The sequence below is a fragment of the Diabrotica undecimpunctata genome, chromosome 5 (genome assembly GCF_040954645.1).
Source record: "Diabrotica undecimpunctata isolate CICGRU chromosome 5, icDiaUnde3, whole genome shotgun sequence".
Taxonomy (NCBI): domain Eukaryota; kingdom Metazoa; phylum Arthropoda; class Insecta; order Coleoptera; family Chrysomelidae; genus Diabrotica; species Diabrotica undecimpunctata.
Genome location: NC_092807.1, coordinates 28,298,874 through 28,317,707, shown reverse-complemented (window position 1 = coordinate 28,317,707; position 18,834 = coordinate 28,298,874). Strand labels below are relative to the sequence as shown.

The 18,834-nt window shown below is 34.1% G+C and overlaps 2 protein-coding genes across 2 annotated transcripts; one reads left to right on the top strand and one right to left on the bottom strand.

Annotated features, from left to right (window-relative positions):
• Window positions 1-565: 565 nt before the first annotated feature.
• LOC140442127 (uncharacterized) lies at window positions 566-976 on the top strand. Its single transcript, XM_072533205.1, has one exon. The coding sequence runs from the start codon at window positions 566-568 to the stop codon at window positions 974-976; it is 411 nt and encodes a 136-aa protein (XP_072389306.1).
• Window positions 977-14,955: 13,979 nt separating this feature from the next.
• On the bottom strand, window positions 14,956-18,516 carry LOC140442126 (uncharacterized). The gene is made up of 2 exons (XM_072533204.1): window positions 17,434-18,516; window positions 14,956-15,066 (listed from the first exon to the last, which is right to left on the bottom strand). The coding sequence occupies exons 1-2, from the start codon at window positions 18,514-18,516 to the stop codon at window positions 14,956-14,958; spliced, it is 1,194 nt and encodes a 397-aa protein (XP_072389305.1).
• Between the last annotated feature and the right edge of the window lie 318 nt (window positions 18,517-18,834).

The following is an 18,834-nucleotide window of genomic DNA, read 5'->3' as shown; positions in this document are numbered from 1 at the left end:
GAAAACGTATGTATTAACGAAAGCATGATTCCTTTTCGAGGACGAATATCATTTCGTCAATATATAAAAGGGAAGAAACACAAATTTGGGTTTAAAGTTTTCAAGTTATGTCTAAAGGGTGGCTATACATACCATATGAAGATTTATTGTGGACTAGATAAAAGTATAGGTATACCCGTAGCCAATACAATAGTTCTTGAACTTATGGATGGACTTCTGGGAGATGGCCGTACACTGTTCGCTGATAATTGGTATAATAGCGTCGGATTAGCTAAAGAACTAATTGAAAATAGTACACATTTGATCGGCACATTACGAAGTAACCGCAATTAAAATCCAGTGGCAGTTATCCAAAAAAAACTTAAAAGGGGTGAAATTTATGGAGAAGAGAAGGATGGTATAGTTGTAGCTAAGTGGAAGGACAAAAGAGACATTTTATTTATAAGTACTAAACACGGAGATAAAAAAAACGGAGGTTAGTGCAAGAGAAGGAGGTGTCCGAAATAAACCTACTGCTATTTGTTCTTACAATTCTGCCAAATCATTTATTGACGTGTCGGACCAGATGTCATCCTACTCTACTGCTTTACGAAAAACAATTAAATGGTTCAGAAAAATTGCAGTTGAGGCCTTAACAGGTACTGCTGTAGTTAATGCCTGGATTTTACATAATTCAGTACGTGATAGCCGTATGTCAATTACAACATTTAGAGAAAATTTGTGTTTGCAGTTACTAGGTGTCGACAATATTTCTGCAACTACAGACAATAATAGACTAGAAAAACATGAACTGAAGGCGACAGAAAAACGGAAGCGGTGTAAAATATGTTACACTCGTTTAGCAGGACAACATAACAGAACATATGCAGCTGCTGACAGCAAACAAGTGATATATTATATCTGTCCAGCATGTCCGGACAAACCACCTATATGTATAGACTGCTTTTTCAATTCTCATGTGTGTAAACCAAAATAATTGATATATCTAATATTTTTTTATTTACGAGTTTTTATTTGATGTCAGTATCTACTGAAATATTTTTTATAATCTTTTTTTTGATTTTAGAATTGTTTTACACAATAAACAAATTATCAGTACAAACATAGATACTTAACTTTAAAATTAATAATTTTTTACTGTAATAAAAACGTCCCAACAAAACTGTAAAAAAAATTATTGACAAAACCAATTTATCTGCCAATTTGATATGATGTAATGTAGCGCCGCACCAATACATATCCCATAAGATACCTACGTTAACTGTGCAGAAATCGCATACACACGGCCTACAATACAGCTACGCCTTACGAAGAATTTCGTTCTCAGATGTTTGTCTATATTGTGGTATAGCTGAAAATATGCACTTGTAATAAATGCATATACTCTTATACAATTTATCCAAAATATGCAAGTATGCACTTCATTTGCATTTTGCATATTTCCCGAGCTCTAGTGATAGATATAAAAAAAATTAAAATATGCTACAAAAATAACAAATAAAAGTCTGTGGCTGACGGACCTTAATTTTTGTAGTTGTATTTTCATTATTTGCTTTTTAAACCCTATAGACCTCTAATTATGTTATTACATTCTATTTATACAACCAACCAACTAGTTCTCTCAATATTTCTCAAATAGCTTTTCACTGATAACAAAGAAAAATTAATTTTATCTGAAAGTATACTTTGCATAAAATTTTTGTAAACTTTTTACCGCTTATTGCATAAAATCTTGCACAAAGTAATTTACTGTACCTTTATGTAATTTAGTTGAGTTGAAAAGTATGTATTTGAAAGCAAAGCTCAAGGCTTGTTATAATCTGTACTTTAATGTTTGTGATGTCCTTAAAATTCATATTATGATATTAAAACGGCTTTGTTGGTTCAAAGTAAATGGTTGTACTAGTACTGTGAGTGTGTATTTAAAATATCAAAGAGGTTTAATTACTATCTGTGGTCCCAAAGGAAGACATTTTAGCAAGAAAATAATATGAATTTTTTGTCATATTATTTAACGAAAATTATATCATATGCATAGCCTAGTATTATCTTTTCTTGACTAGTTGCTTTAATAATAATTTTGATTACCATTTCCAATAAAATAATGCATAGTAATGAACTCCACAATAACGTGAGCCAAAACCGGATAAAATTAAAATATATTAAATCATGAAAGAATGACATACCTGTTCCCATATTAACCCATTATTGGCCAATCAATGAAAAAATAAGTTATATAGAAATAATAAAAAAAATTATTTAAAATGATCTATTATTACGGTAAATAAGGCTAAATAATTAAGTTTTTGATATCATTATACAGGTATATACAAAAAATTACTTTGTATGTTTCTAAATATGACATAAATATGAAAAAATATATCCGGAAAATATTTTTTAAAATTTAAACCCAACGTTATTGAAGATCATTAGTCGGATGTTGTTACCATGTTGACCATAGGATGGTATCGTATTATCATCGCCACGTAAAATAAATGCATTATTTTAAAAATGCCAGCGTTTACCTTCAAAGCGCAGCGCCCAGCCTCGAGCCAGGTATCGGACCATAGACTTGGATCATAGTATTCCAGCTTAGTATTTTTTCGACCCTCGACCCTAGTAATTGATCCCTTGATCCCCAGGTAAAATAAAATGCCAGCTTTCACTTCACTGTCAGGCGAGGATACGATGTGATGGTCTCCGTAATGAACGCACCACCCAGTACACGCGCTCTTATTTCTTACGTGACTACACTCGTGGATTACATTAGTAATACATACGTACTGGAGCTCTGGAAAATCAATATTATTTTAAAATCGTGTTATTGTTTTAATGATGTTTTAATACCACTGCAATCTATAATTGGCTTTATTTTATAAGTAAAATGTACATTAAATTGGAAAAAAAATAAAAAAAAAACAAAAAAAAATTAAAAAACAAATACTATAAATCAAAGTAGCCTATAACCAAACGTTACAAACCAAACTAGATTCTATAATATCCTAAATATAACATCCTAATCTGATTCAGACTGCATGCTCTGTTTTATCTCAGCACAATGTACACATATTTACTTTAAATGTCCACATAGTGCTAGTCCACAAATATGACAACTTTTTTAGGAGTTAAGCATTTTGTTTTAGTAATTTTGCGAGCTCAATAGAAGTTAACCAATTATCGAAGGTGATATTTCTATTGATATAGTACAACGGCTGAGCAAGTCTTAATACTGATTGTGTTAATTTTCCATATTTTCTTCTATTAAAAATCCATTTAAAAAATAATTATTATCTGCCTCGGTTGGACAGATCATTTTAATTCCATATTTTGGTGGCTTGCTTGGAAGATATATCTTAAATTTGCACCACCTACGAAATCCAACGTGCATCTCATCAAAGTACCTGGATGATCCAATAAAATAACAAGCTTTACAATTCTTAATAAATAACTGAAATATTTCTGAAATTGGTGCTCTTGTTCCTCAACGACCTGTCATCTGGATTAATAAACCTTAGAGCCACTAGCAATAATGCAAACCTTTCTTTTGTCATTATGCATCGAAGAAGTATTTCTCTTCCTGTACCATTTGTTTAAAAAATATCGTCTATAATCTCGTTATTTGATTTAAATATTGCTGTGAATGCAAAAAGTCCTAAAAACGCAAATATGTCGATTTAATCAATATTTTTAAGCGTAGTTGGTGAGTTTTGATTTTTATATTTTGATGGAATCTTATCTATTTTGTAATTTGTCCATCGAATTAATATTTCAAGTATATTATTTGTAATCAGCATAGTCCAGACTGCCAAAGGATCTGCCGAAGTTCCTATTCTAGCAATAAGACGTAAACCAGGTAGTTGTACAATAATATTATGCTTTTCCGTACGATTTTTAAAACCAAAGGCTTCTTGATTTTGGACCTATGTTCCCATAAAAACTTTTACTAATTTTCTGACGCTTGTCTCCTGTTAATACTTCACTATTTTTTTATTCATTACCTGTTTCCATTTCTTTAACTTCCATTTATTTTGTTCTAACTCTGACTGATCTAAATATAAGATTAAAAAAATTCTATAGGTGTATTTTTTTGTTGACAGTCAAAACTCATGTTCTTCACTTCCTTTAGAATTGGTCTCATGATCACTCTGAAGGACAAAGTCCCCATGACAATCCAGGCGGACATTACTACAGTTACTATCTATTTTATCATACCAATTTAATACTTGTTCCTCAAAGTTTTTGTCTTCTACTGACACTGATTTTAAACAACTTGATTGAAGAGTCATTGGTCACAAAGAATAAAGCAACTACTAAGGTGACGCATCCGATACCAATTAAAATTTTTAAAATTTATAGTTCATAAATAAAACGTACCTTACCAAATTGTAATATGTAATATATATATATAATTGTAATAATATTGACCTTGAAATGTAAGGCGGGTCTTTGATATAGCCAACCAAAAATAAGCGTCTATCTTCTAGACGTCACGTTATTACTTTTATGTTAAAAAAGACCAAAATTTTATTAATAATATGACCGATTTAAACAATCTCTTTAACATGTATCACAACGTGAAAAATTGAGCTGTTCGTAAATGCTCCACTGGCACAATTCAATCAAAATCAAAATTTGATGTTATATCGAAAAGTAAATCTTCAATACTTACGATATCTTGTTAAAAATAAATTTGATCTATGAAACTGTAACATTTCTCGGATCATGGATAAACTGCCTCTGTGCAGAGTTTTTTGTAACTCTTCAAATTTTGAATGACGCTAGAGGCCCATATTGGTTTCTATATTCTGAAGCTATTTTCCTGTTACATCTTAATGCAATTTATTATTTTTGTTGTGAATAAGCCTCAATTTTACTTTAAAGTTAAACAGGAGAATTTTACTGTCCTCATTGCATGTAGTTGTCTCGTAAAAAAATGCTTAAGTTCAAGTTTGTGGAGTCGCCAAACTTGTCCCCCGGCCGCCATTTTGGAGTCTCGTAAACTAGCAACCCTACAGAAAAATTTTATTAGAAATTAATTTAAGCAACTTATATTTAAATGCATAATTTAATTCTACGTTAAAATGTATAAAATTTTATGATATCCACAAGGAAAATGAAATTCCTTTAGTTGGCTGTATACCATCAATAACGAAAGTTTTTTTTAAATCCTTTACAAAAAGTAAATACTATAAAATTCCTTTCGAGTTACATCACAGAACGTTTTGGGACTAACAAGCCACCATAAGTGTTTTGCTACTTAGTGCACATGAGTTAACCCTTTATAGGGCAAAATTATTTTTTGATAATATAAACAAATTCTTTGCAGATTATAGATAAGGAATGATCCGTTATTGAACTTTCATTCGTATTTTCATTTTATTTTCACTCCTTGTTGTTTTTTTTAGGTGGTTGAAATTTCGACCACAGCCTGATTAGGTATGTTGACTTTGGTAAATGTAGTTGTGGTTCCATAATCGACCACAGAAAAAAACACATTAATTAAACATTTTTATTATGAAATAATGGAAAACATTGAATACATAATGCAACCTGGCAATCTGAGCATTTAATACTTGAACGTTTTGGCTTTGCTCTCGTTGAACAGAGTGCACAACGTCTTGATGTTCCTTTTTCTGGCATGTGATTGCCAACATCGCTTAGTCTCACCGTGCTTTCAACGCTAACAGAATTAGTGGTTGCTCCCATTTTCTTCAGTTTATTTCTTCCTATTGTTACCTTAGGTCCTGGTCTCTTTCTGTTATAGAAATCACCTATGAGCTCGTTGGCCAATACACTTCTAAAATACAAGTGACTCATTGGTTTCGATTTAATGGACCTCATTTTCATTGTAGTCTTATAAGTTATATATGAATTTACCACTGCTGCATCAATCAAATAGTAAATAATCTTCATATACCATCTTCGGGATTTCCATGAAATTGGATAAGAAGCATGAAGTTGATCGAATAGATCGACTCCACCCATATAGCGATTGTAATCACTTATGGCTTTTGGACACTTAACACTTTCTCGTTCACCATTCGGTTTTCTTCGCAAAACTGAAGTAATCTCAAGTGGATTATGCATAGTACTGCCGACTAAAACGCATTTGCGCCCCCGATCTTTCCATTTAACAACAGACATATCATTGGACATGAAATAATCGTGTTCTCCCATTTTCATTGTTTTGTCCTTTCTCATTTGTTTTGGAAAGCCTTTACGATTTATTCTAAAAGTTCCACAGCAGAACAAATCATAGGTTAACATTTTCTTAAGAAGAGGAAAACTCGAGAAAAAATTATCGAAATAAATGCAGTAGAGATGCAGTGAGATTTGCCTTCATATATGCTAAATTTGTGCACGTATCCAGTTTTGGAGCATGCAACGACCCAAACTTTAAAGCCTCTTTTTATGGGCTTTTTCGGCATATATTGTTTGAGAGAACTTCGCCCCTTGAAAGCAACCATACTTTCATCTACCGCAACATTTCTACTTGTATAAAAGTTCTCTTGAAAGCGTTGCTGCAGTTCTGTTATCAAAGGCCTTACTTTGAACAGTTTGTCAAAATTGGGGTTATTTTGATTTCTTTCCATGTTTTCGTTATTGTTTAGATGGAGAAAACGAAGAATTTTTAAGAATCGTTTTTGCGTAAAAATTTGCGAAACTCTTGGCACGTGCATGTTAATATCAGTTGACCAATAATGTCTCAAACTAGGTAGTTTATGAAACCCCATGATTATAAGAACCCCTAGAAATGCTTTCAGTTCTTCCTCAGTTAGGTCGAGATTATTATGATTTTGTTGTTGAGGATAGAGATTTGACTGTGTAATTATATTAGCTATAATATCTTTGCTCATGAACAAAGAAAACACGTCGAATGGTGAATTTATATTGACCGGTTTTGCTGGGCCAAATGGTCTGGTAAACGGCGCATTCGAATATTTTTGTGCATCAGAAGCGTTCTTTCTCCATTTATTTGTATCATCGCACTTTACTGTGTTCTCTTGGTTCTCTTCTATTTCGTCTTCGCCCGAGGAAGTATCGACGTCGTCAAAAATGCGATTTGTTCTTACCTGAGGGTGGAAAGCTATATCATCTATTGAGTCATCTGAATCAACATCAAGAAATTCAACCTTGTCATCATTAGACAATGAAGTAATAGTCGCGTTGGATGCAACCGACGTTCGGTTGGAAATAGGAAGATTATCTTCTGCATCAGAATCACCCTCAAAATCTGAATTTATGGCTTGTTGATATGGAATACCATCTACGTAATCAAATAAATCATCCTGAGTCATATTTTATAAATTTTCAAGTATATTGCGGTGTTCCATTTTACTGCAAAAGATTCTGCGTACATTGTTGTATACAAATACTTGAAAAATTTAATTACTTGATCTACCGCACAGCAATTTAATTCTTGGAAATATTATTCAAGTAAGTCAGATTTACGTAAAAAAAGAATATAATTGTATAGATTTAAAATAAACAAGAGTGAAAATACATTTCAATATGAATAACAATTGTAAAATCAGCATGTGCTACTTTGAGGTTATGTTTAGTAAATCAAGATATATCATCTTAGCGCCAATAAAATCTGAATAGATAATAAAAGACCATAATACTGTGATGTGTTACCTTGAGTTTGATGTATAAATCTTTTGTAAATTATTTTTCTAACTTTTACAAACGGCAAAAACCTGTGATCACGTTCAACGGTAACTTACAGAGTATGATGGGTTGTGGTTGGCGAATCGACCACATTGCTGCCACGTTGCCGTATTTTGTTCTGTGGTGTTCATTTTGGGTACAATTTATTTACAAACACTGAATTTGCACTTCGGTAACTTTTCATGTCAATTACTAGCTCATAAGTATTAATAAGAGCAGTGGTCGAAATATCGACCACAGACCTATAAAGGGTTAAGCCACTAAATACCTGGGTAAAAACCCAGGTATTTAGTGGCTTCAATTTTTATTGAAAATTATGCATGTTGTGATGTTTGAATATTTCTCGACTAATCTACGTGGCAACGTAAGACGATGGCCCGAGACCCTCAGACGATGTCTGAATGGGTGCTAGGTGGCAACTAGATGATTCTAGTTGGTTTTAGTTGCCATCTACAACCCAGGGAGATATCGTCTGAGGGTCAGCAGTAATCCCTAGTGGGAGTCTTACGTTGTCATGTAGGTTATCTGAGAAATATTCAAACATGACCACATAATTTTTAATAAAATGTAAAACATACCGCTTCTAAGCGCAATAATGACGTAAGTGCAATTTTTTGCAGTTTTGATATGTGTCAAAAAAGTTAGAACGTGCCATTCTATCGGATAGAAAAATACCATAAAGGTAGTACATTTGTTGTCCGCTGGGAAGCAGTTGCGTCGTTGTCAAAATTATGTACTTTCGTCCATATTGTTGAATTCGTTTATATTTCTTTAACGACATAAGTGTAGATTGTGACAAAATAAAATAAAGTTTTGGTGTAATCTCAGAGGAACATCGGCGTAACGGACAGTTGTGCCATTGTTCGCCTAGAAAATTTGATATCTCTGGTGGCCTGCTAGATGATTAAAGCCGTAAGTACACATTTACGTCGTTATAGTTTTTGAATGGTAGTTTTTATAGTCAATTAATCAGTATTTATGTCAAACTCAAATAACATTGAAAATTTGTGTGAAAGAGTGTGTGTAAAAACAGTCAGTATAATAGATTTGTATTTTAGTGAAGAAATAAAACGCGAGTATAATTTTAAATAACGAAAAGGACTAAGAAGAGAACAGAACTCCAGAGGAACCATCAGTATTGGAAGACAGTAATATTTCAGAAACACTCAATGATGCGGTCATTTTAGCAGAATTGTATTTCGTATAGAATACGTATTTCAAACAATTATGAAACACAACCCAGTACATCATATTCTGTCGAAACCCACTTATCAACCAAGATTACTTAGAAAAAAATGTCTCAAACAGTTTATGATAAGCAAAATTCCTCAGATGATGAGAACAGCTTATTTGGAGAAGATAGTGACAACTGTGTACCATCACAAAATAAAATATCATCAGAAAGTAAAACAAATTCGAACCCTACCACAAAAGAAAAAAAGAGACCCAGAAGTCCATTTTCTGAAAATAAAATAAGTCCTCTAAATAATACAGAAAATTGTACGCTCATCAAAAAAGGTAAAAAAAGAGTAAGAAATCCAGAAAAATGGCGAAAAAATAAAGCTAAACTCCTTAAGAAATCAGGAAAAAGTTATATTTCAAGATCTGGAAAAGTTGGGGACACAATGGGACCTACTTGCTCTAATCATTGCATTTAGAAGTGCTCAGAGAAGTTTGGCGAAGACCATAGAGCTGATTTATTTCAGCAGTATTGGAATCTAGGATCACTGCAGAGACAACGTGATTATTTTTCTTCTTGTATTGAACCACTTCAGTTGAGTTATCGTCGCATAACAACTATCCAAACACCTAAAAGACAGAACTGTGCTTTCTATCTACATCACAATGAAAAACGAATGTGTGTATGCAAAATATACCTGATTAACAATTTTGGCATTAAGGAGAGAACAATTAAAACAATTATCCAATCAAAAGCTTCTGGGTCTGGAATTGTACCGCAAGATAAACGTGGAAAACATGGTCAACAGGTAAAGATAAACCCTGAAATAATGATTCTGTAAAATCACACTAATTCTATACCACGTACAGAGAGCCATTACCAAAGGGCTAACACATCAAGAGAGTTTAAAGCTCGCGGTTTATCCATTGCAGAAATTCACAGACACTATAAAAGGAAACAAGACGATTTGGCCAGCCTGCTCCAAACTAGGACGCCTACGCCCACATATTTAATATACAATTCAATATTAGTTTCTTTTTCCTAAAGAAAGATCAATGCGACTTGTGTGAATCATTTAAAAACGCGCCTGGCGAAGAAAAAGAAAAATTACAATGTCAGTATAAGTTACATCAAGAGGAAAAAGAACTAAGTAGAACTGAGAAAGCAAGACAGACAAAAAAAAAGACAAAAAAAAGCAAAAGAAAAAGGATCAAATACAGTTTTGGTAATGAACGACCTACAAGCTGTCCTGCAAATACCTATGGGACAAACATCAGCTTTTTACTATAAATCAAGATTAAATAAAATTGTTTTAATTTTACAATATCAGAAATAAGCAATGACAAGACATCGTGGTACTTCTGGCATGAAGGTCTGGAACAAAGATGAGCAGTCGAAATTGGTTCATGTGTCCTGACATTTCTTGAAGAAATCGCTAATAGACATCATCAATCTGACATAATTCTTTATTCCGATAACTGCTGTGGTCAGCAAAAAAACAGATTTGTTCTTGCAATGTATTACTACGCAATTAAGAAGTTTCAGTTAAATTCCATAACATACAAGTACCTCATCCGAGGTCATATACAGAACGAAGGTGATGTAGTCCACAGTATCATCGAAAAAGCTATGAAGAGACCTAAAAAGTCAGGACCGATATACGTTCCCGATCAAATTGTGTCGATTATTGGAAACACAAAGAAAAAAGGAAACGTTCTTCTAGTAAAAGAAATAAGTTACAATGACTTCGTCGATTTGAAAACGCTTGATAACGACATCGGTTTTAACTGCCAGAAAAATATACACGGCGAACAAATAAAATGTTCAGATATTCAAATGATTCGATTTGAAAAGAAAAGTAAAAGTTTCTTTTACAAAACCAGCTACAAACAGGTGGATTGGAATCAGGCCTATGCTATAACCGTAAAAAGTAGACGCGTGACAGGAACAAGAAATGTAGAAGATGTTAGAAAAAGACCTGCATCCATTTTAAAAATTCCGATCTCTAAAAATAAGAAAAGGGACCTAGAAAATTTATTATTAAGTAATATAATTCCCAAATATTACGAAACTTTTTTTAATAGCTTGTTTTGAATTGTGATTGTTTTTGTTAATTTTTCTAAGTTGTTCAAAAAAAAAATGTAATTTTTTAGTAATTCTGAGTAGTGTTGTTGTTATTTTTTATCTATTTTGAGTATGTATTATTTACTGACAATAAAACTATATACCTAAACCTAAAGTTTTTTTAATGTTACTATTGTAGACCAACTCAAACCGATTTAGAAACTATTTTAAAAATATTGGAAAAACAATGACGCAACTGGTAGGCTGCAAAGTTCTGAGACTTGTGTAGACTCAAAAAGTTTATATTATCAAAACACTAAGAGTGCCATTTAAAAGTAGACTAAATGTACCATTAAAAAAAGTTATTTTAGTTTCAAAAATATTCACTTAAACTTTTACTTGTTTACTTTCGTGTAAAAATATTTTTAAAAGTCAATTTTCCAGCATTTTAGTAATGTGTACTTGGGTCGCTGTTCCTCCGGAGAAGCGATATATAATTTTATACCATCTAAAGTGTTTTTACCTAAGTATCTAGTGGCTTAACTCATGTGCACCGAGTGACAAAACTGTGCACTGATGATGGACTTCTTAGTCCGAAAACATTCTGTATTCTAAGCCGAAAGGGATTTTCAATTATATACCTTTTATAAAATAGATTTTAAATAAACTTTTATATTGATATATGTCTAAATTGTCAATAGGAATGAGTCTGCTAAAACTAAATTATTAGAAGAATTTTTTACCACGGTACAAAAAAAAACAAAATTTATTTATTTTATTAATGTTTTGAATTTTGAGAACGATTTCCGAAGTGAAAATCTAATTCGTAAACTAATTCGTAAAATTCTAGATTATTCCCAACAAAAATACTAAATTAACATACTAAAAGTAACATTTTTTGTTAAATATCATAAATTCAAGTTTAATTAATGTCATCTCTAAACTTCATTTTCTGTAAGGTAAATTCATAGTAGGGAATGCAATAGAAATATTAAATTGTAGATAAAAATTGAAATATTCCCTCTTAGAAAGTACAGGAATATTTCTGAATGTGCAAGAAATGCACTTAATTTATTTAAACTACTGCTATAATTCCATTATAATTTTATACAATTGGTTGTGCACTGCGAATTTTCCCCACTTAATTCAAAACTTGTTTCAGCGAGCTTATTCTCTCTTCAGAAATTTCAGAATAAATCCATTAGAGAGGAATAAATTGTTTCTAATCCGGTCTCTTGAAGTATCTATCTCATTTTCGACTAGATTTTAAGACAAGGATCTCTTAATGCTTCTCATGTAAACACCTCTTAGGAGCTAAGTTCTTAGTCTTTACCAGTGGGAAAGATATTTAAGGGATTTATAAGGAAAATTACGATATCACGTTATTTCTCCCATATTCGTAAATATTAGGTATAACAAAATAAAACGTATATGTTTATGTAAATACAAATTAATTAATTTATATTTTAATTATTAACATTTGTCACATGTGTAAAAATAATTTGTTTACGATTAAAATAAGATGATCTGAATAATAATTAAGTATATATTTATAAAGCCTAACAGGCTTTGAATGTCTAGGACTAAAAAGTTTATATTTACCTAAAAAGTTACTATTTACATTTATAACCACAAGTCAATTCAAAAGTCAGTATGGCAACCTATTAACAACAAGGAAGTATGTAGAAATCCTGGAGGACGAAAGAGATGAGGTATGCTTATGCTGATATTTTATCTGTAGCAATAGTAATGTTACCTTTGTCTGCTTTTGTAAACACTATGTTGTTTTCTATTAATTTATTTTTAATTGAAATGGCTGTTTGATTTTTTTTGTAATAGGACTTTTTAGTTCTACTACACACATCGGTGACTTTTGCAACAATTTTTAGAGAAAGAATTTAAACACAACTTGCCTCACCATAATATTCAAAAAACTTTAGAATATTAAGTTGTAGAATACTTAGATATAAGTCAGGAAGTATATGCCTGTTTTATTGATTTTGAGAAGGCATTTGACAGAGTGCAGCATAATTGGGCATTAAATAAAAACATAGACAGTAGAGATATTAGAATCATATGTAACCTCTATTGGAATCAAAGAGCAAAAGTGAAAGTTGAAAATGAACTGACCGAGGATATCCAGATTCGCCGTGGGGTCCGCCAAGGGTGTATTTTATCACCCTTATTATTATTATTTGTTATTTAATTTATACAGTGAAACCATCTCAGAATTAGCGCTTGCCGAGGTCAGTGAGGGCCTTATAATAAATGGTAAGCCACTTAATAACATAAGATATGCTGACGACACTGTCCTTCTGGCAGGAACACTAGAAGATCTACAACACCTTGCTGAACAACTAAATATATATTGCAACGATTATGGACTAAAAATAAATGTGAAGAAAACCAAGTTCATGGTATTTACAAAAGCACAAAACATCAAAGTTAAGCTCGTACTAGATAATACAAAAATTAAACAAATATCTTCCTACAAATAACTTGGAGCATGGATCACAAAAGATACTGATCAGGCAAAAGAAATGAGATGCCGCATTGAAATTGCATGGTCATTTCCGAATAAGAATGCTTCGATGTAATATTTTCTCTACCCTTTTGTATGGGGTTAAAGCTTGGACACTTAAAAAATCCAACATTAAAACCTAGAAGCATTCGAAATGTGGTGGTACTGACATATTTTGAAAATATCATTGATGGATCGCAAAACAAACGAACAAGTTCTCGAACAACTAGGAGAACAATGCGAAGTTTTAAATTCCATAAAAATCAATACGAACTACTAAGGAATATTATTATAATGCAGGGTAAAATCGAATGCAAAAGAAGCGTAGGAAGACGTAAAACTCGTGGCTACGCAATATTTGTGAATGGTTTGGATGCAGTTAAATTGAACTATTCAGGCGCGTAACCAACAAAATTATAATTGCCAGAATAATTTCCAATCTCCGATAGGAGCGGAACTTGAAGAAGAAGAAATTGTAAAATGTAAAGTAGCAATAAATAAAACTGCCAACAATATCGAAAAAAGTGTCATTGTAGAATTTATTATCTATTAAGAGTTCTCTACACTTACTAGAAGCCAGCAGCTTTCTGATGGGTGGTTTAAGTCAATGGTCTTTGTACATATCCGCTTCAAAGAAACATCTCACATTCGTAAAGGAAATGTGGGGCAGCTTCTTCTTCCATTTCACATAAGCTGCACCATACTCTGTAGCTTCAACCTATATTACGGTGGTGAGGTGATTCCTCAACAGACAGCATATGCTCTATGACTGCAAGGGACAGATTCCTGTATGGCGCTAGCTGGTTGAGCTATCCAATCAAAAAGATTATTTAAAGTTAGCGTTCGTATGTGGTTGCCATTATACAGGTGGCACGATCTGGTCAACCGTTGGTGACACGGAGGTGGAAAATGAACAATTCGATAGGAAAGAAAATGCTTAATTTAAAAGAAATCAAGTGGAAGTAGTTTGCTTCCCAAGAGGGAAGCAAAGCGCGCTGTAGCTACTGCTACAGCGAGGGGATGAAAATGTTATGCAGCATTGGTAAAGAAAGGAAAAAGTTAACAAAGGACTTGGCTGACGTGAGGCAGATTAAAAGTGCGGATGAATGAGTGTTAAGAACCGACGATGAAATATAGTGTGAGTGGTACTTTAGAAAGTTGCTAAATGGAGAACACCAGAGGAGAGTAAGAGGATTGCAAACGAGAATGTAATAATGAAGATAACAAGAGATAAGGTTATTTCGGCGTTAAATAGGATGGATAGGACTTGATAGAATGCCTGTTTTTGGGGTGCTCTATGGGAGCCTATTATATCGTGTTAAAAGAGGAAAGCAGAAAAATATTGGTGCAAAAATTGAAGGGTTGAAGCGCTATTGAACACGGATAAGTAGAAGAATTTATAAATACCTTCGTTCCTACATAATGGAAAATGGGTCAATAGATAGAGAAATTGTCTGCAGGATACAGTCTGGTTGATTTTACTAAAAGCGATTAAGTGGGGTACTCTGCAATCAAACAATTAGGAAACAGCTAAAAGGAAAGATATAAAAGAGTATGGTGAGGGCAGCGTTGGTGTGCGATGGTGAAGTGTGGCTTGTAAAGAAAATTCAGGAAATAAAGATGGAGGTAGCTGAAATAAAAATGTTACGGTAGATGTTGTGTAAGACCAAAAGGGAGAGTGGCGGCTTCAGTTTCATAAGAAGATTCAAGAATAAAGACGTTTGGCCACGTAAGACATAGAAATGAAAACTATCTATTACGAAGGATAAAGCTATTAGAAGGTATTGGAAGGAGAGGTAAAGGAAAACCGAGGAGACGATGAAAGGACTGAGTAGCAGAGGACTTGAGAGAAAAAGGTTTAAGTGAAGAAGACCCGATGGACAGAAATAAGTGCAGAAGAAGAGTAAGTAACAGCGATCCCTGAAAAGGGAAAAGCTACCAAAGAAGAGGAAGACCAGGAAGCTTAATTTAAAGGTGGTTATTGTTATAAAGAGACTTGGAAAAAATTATGAAGATCTTTTATATATCTACTTATTTTTTTCCTTTTTCTCTTTTAGTGAGGATTAAAGTCCCATTTTTTTTACTTTTAAATTTAATTTTAAAACTTACAATGGACTATATCTCACGAACAAAAGCTGATGTCGAAAAATGCATGAAACGGTTTCTAGGATAGTAAGGGGGAAATAAAATGACGTGAAAGAGAACTCACCCCCATTAACTCCCTAGGCCCCATCCACCATAACCATAAAAGTTTAAATTGCAAACCCCTACTTGTAATATATCATTGAAAAAATTATAAAAATGCTATTTAATGGTATAAATAATAATTAAACAGAGTGCAGCAATAATTGTAAAACTTTGGCCTAAATGGAAAATTTATGAAGTTTTTTGATGATTCTGTTAATTTATTTTTTATTTATCGTATGGCATACAATAAGAACACATATTTAAAAAGCAATATAAAACATTACATGGAGTATTACAAACGAACAGCTAATGCATTAATATAGTCTAAAACATTTTCGGTCGCATTCAGGAACTCGTCAAAAACTCCAGGGAACCGCCTTCGCGGGCATTCTTCAACAATGTGACGGACGGTCTGTCGTTGCGCACCACAGTCACACTCCGAAGTAAGGGCTTTTCCCCATTTATGTAAGCTGTCTTATCTACCGCTTCTTGTTCTTATTCTGTTTAGCGTTGTCCATGTACTCCGGATCAGTTCAAAGCCTGGCGGTTTCTGATCGATACAGGCCATTTGCTGTGCTTCCTGTGGTGAGTCGCGCTCCCATTGTCTTCTCCAATCGTTGGTGAGGTCGAAATGTTCCTGATGTAAGGAGGTGGCCCTTAGCATGACAGGATATCTGGAGCGCAGTCTGTTCATTTCGATATCACGCCTATCATGGTGGATGGGTAGTTGATGGTTAGACTTGATTTTTCGATATTCTCTGAGAAGGGAGTGACTTCTTCGTAGTTTCGGCGGTGGAATGTGACTCAGGATGGGAAGCCAATAGTTGGGTGTTGGTCTAATTGTACCTGAAATCATTCGCATTGTCTGGTTTAATTGGGTGTCAATAATCTTCGTGTGTTTGCTATTGAGCCATACTGGGGAAGCAAATTCAGCTGTCGAGTATACAAGTCCGATAGCAGATGATCTGAGTACGGAGGCTGACCCCCATGTGGTACCACATAACTTTTGGATTATATTATTCCGCGTTTTCAGTTTTGCTGCTGTTCTTTGTAGGTGTTCTTTAAAACTTAAAGTTCTGTCAAGAGTCACTCCAAGATATTTTGGTGTTGAGTTATGAGTTAGTAGTCTGTCTTCAAAGTGAACGGACAGTTTTTTGTTGGCTTGGGCATTATTTAGATGGAAACAGCACACTTCGGTTTTCGTCGCATTAGGCCGTAGCCTCCATTTGCAAAAGTATTCTCCCATAATGGCAAGGCCATCCGTTAGTATTGTTTCTGTAACTGCCATGTTATTATGTCTTGCTGCAATGGCCCAGTCGTCAGCGTAGCCAAATTTCTGCGAATTTGTCCTAGGTAGGTCCGCGATATATAAATTAAACAGTAAGGGTGCCAAAACAGATCCCTGTGGCAGTCCATTGCTGAGCTTCATTTGGACACTTTTTGAGTTGCCCATTGTGACTTGGAAAGGTCTGTCGGTGAGCATGCTATCAATGAGTCTAGTTATCTTTTGACACGGGATGGCACGGATTAGTTTGCAGATTAGTCCTTGTCTCCAGACGGTGTCGTATGCAGCTGATAGGTCAATGAAAGCAACGGATGTTTTTTGCTTTCTTTGAAAACCTGCTTCAATATGTGTTGTTAGGGATAGGATCTGATCTGTGCAGCTGCGGTTAGGTCTGAACCCTGCTTGCTCAATAGGTATCAATTCAAATATGTTATTACTAATTCTGTTGTAGATTAGTCGTTCCAACAGTTTATAGACACAGCTCAGCAGTGCAATCGGTCGGTAGTTTTGAGGCTGATCATTTGCCTTTCCCGGTTTTAATATGGCTATAATTGAGGCCCTTTTTAGTGAGTTTGGGATTTCCCCTGATATTATCATATCTGTATAGAAATCAACCAGCCATTTCCTAGCATATTTACCACAGTGGAGTAAAAATTCTGGATGAATTTTATCGAAGCCGGGTGCCTTTCCAGACTTAACTTCTGATATTGCTGAGTTAATTTCTTCTAGAGTAAACGCTTCAGAGTATTGAGATGTAAGCGGGCATTCAGACTTCAGTATTTTTAGTTCTTGCTTTACTTTGGTGGTGTGGTCACGATCTCTAGGTGCTCTTGAGGTAGCTACAATGTGGGAGGCCACTCTGTTGGGAACTATTGGTACTTTATCTCTAGTTGTGTATCTGCTACTACCAAGTTTTCTAAGTAAGGACCATGCTTTTCTGCTTGATTTACTAAAGTCTAGTTTTTCCATAGTTTCCATCCATTTTTGTCGTCTGGCTGCATCCAAACTGTGCAGTAGTTCGTCCGCAATTTCTCGGTCTTGGCTTTCGTTGTATTCTTGATATAATTTCTTACATTTTTCATCCCATCCTGGGACATACTCTTTACGATATCCCCTGGGTATAGTTTTCTTCGCTGTAGAGATAACCGCGCCAACAAATCTCATGTAGTTTTCACGTGTTGGGGTTATCCATCCCAAACATTTGTCCAATCTCTCAGTAAAAGTTGTCCAGTCTGCTTTTTTAAAGTTCCACCTAGGTCGAGGAAAAGATGTTATTATTGGTATTTTGATGCCAACTTCTATTACAACTGGTCTATGTTGGCTATGTGGAAAATCTGGGAGTACTGTACGTGAAGTTGCCAGGGGTTGATTGTTTTCATTTGTGGAGACAAAGCATAGGTCTGGGTTGTATTCCCGTTTCCAGGCTGCAGATCGAAAAGTTCCCTGATCTTTAGCGTCAAAGACTAAATAAGTGTCAACCTCTTCGCTCCAGTTTAGCAAAGCCTCGCCGTTTTGATCACTTTGCCTCCAGAGTTCATGGTGGCTGTTAAAATCTCCCACATAAACTGAGGGGTGTGGGTGGGCGTGCACCCAATAAATCATAGCCATGAATGCTTCCTCTAGCGAGAATTTGTTCTTCGTTTTCTACATGTGTTTCCTGAATTGCGACCACGTCGATATTATTTTCAATGAGAACCTTTTAAAGGTACTCACACTTACTTCTACTAATACCTTCTATATTTAAATGGCAGATTCGAACGCTTGGTCCGAGTTCTTTTGTCGCTTGGTTCTGAGAAGATCCGTTTAAATTGTTAGTTGTAGGCATATTTATTATCTTATCGTGATGTGTTCTTGCCAGGAGATCTAGAGAATCTAGATTATCTGGCTGCCTATAGTGCTAGTTCATTTAGCATTACCCAGGGTGCA

Coding starts and splice junctions, on each gene's coding strand:
- LOC140442127 (XM_072533205.1), top strand. CDS start 566: ATGTCATCCTACTCTACTGCTTTACGAAAAACAATTAAATGGTTCAGA.
- LOC140442126 (XM_072533204.1), bottom strand. CDS start 18,516: ATGGCTATGATTTATTGGGTGCACGCCCACCCACACCCCTCAGTTTAT. Junction 15,067..17,433: donor CCATATTAAAACCGGGAAAG/GCAAATGATCAG, acceptor TTTTTATTTCAG/CTACCTCCATCTTTATTTCC.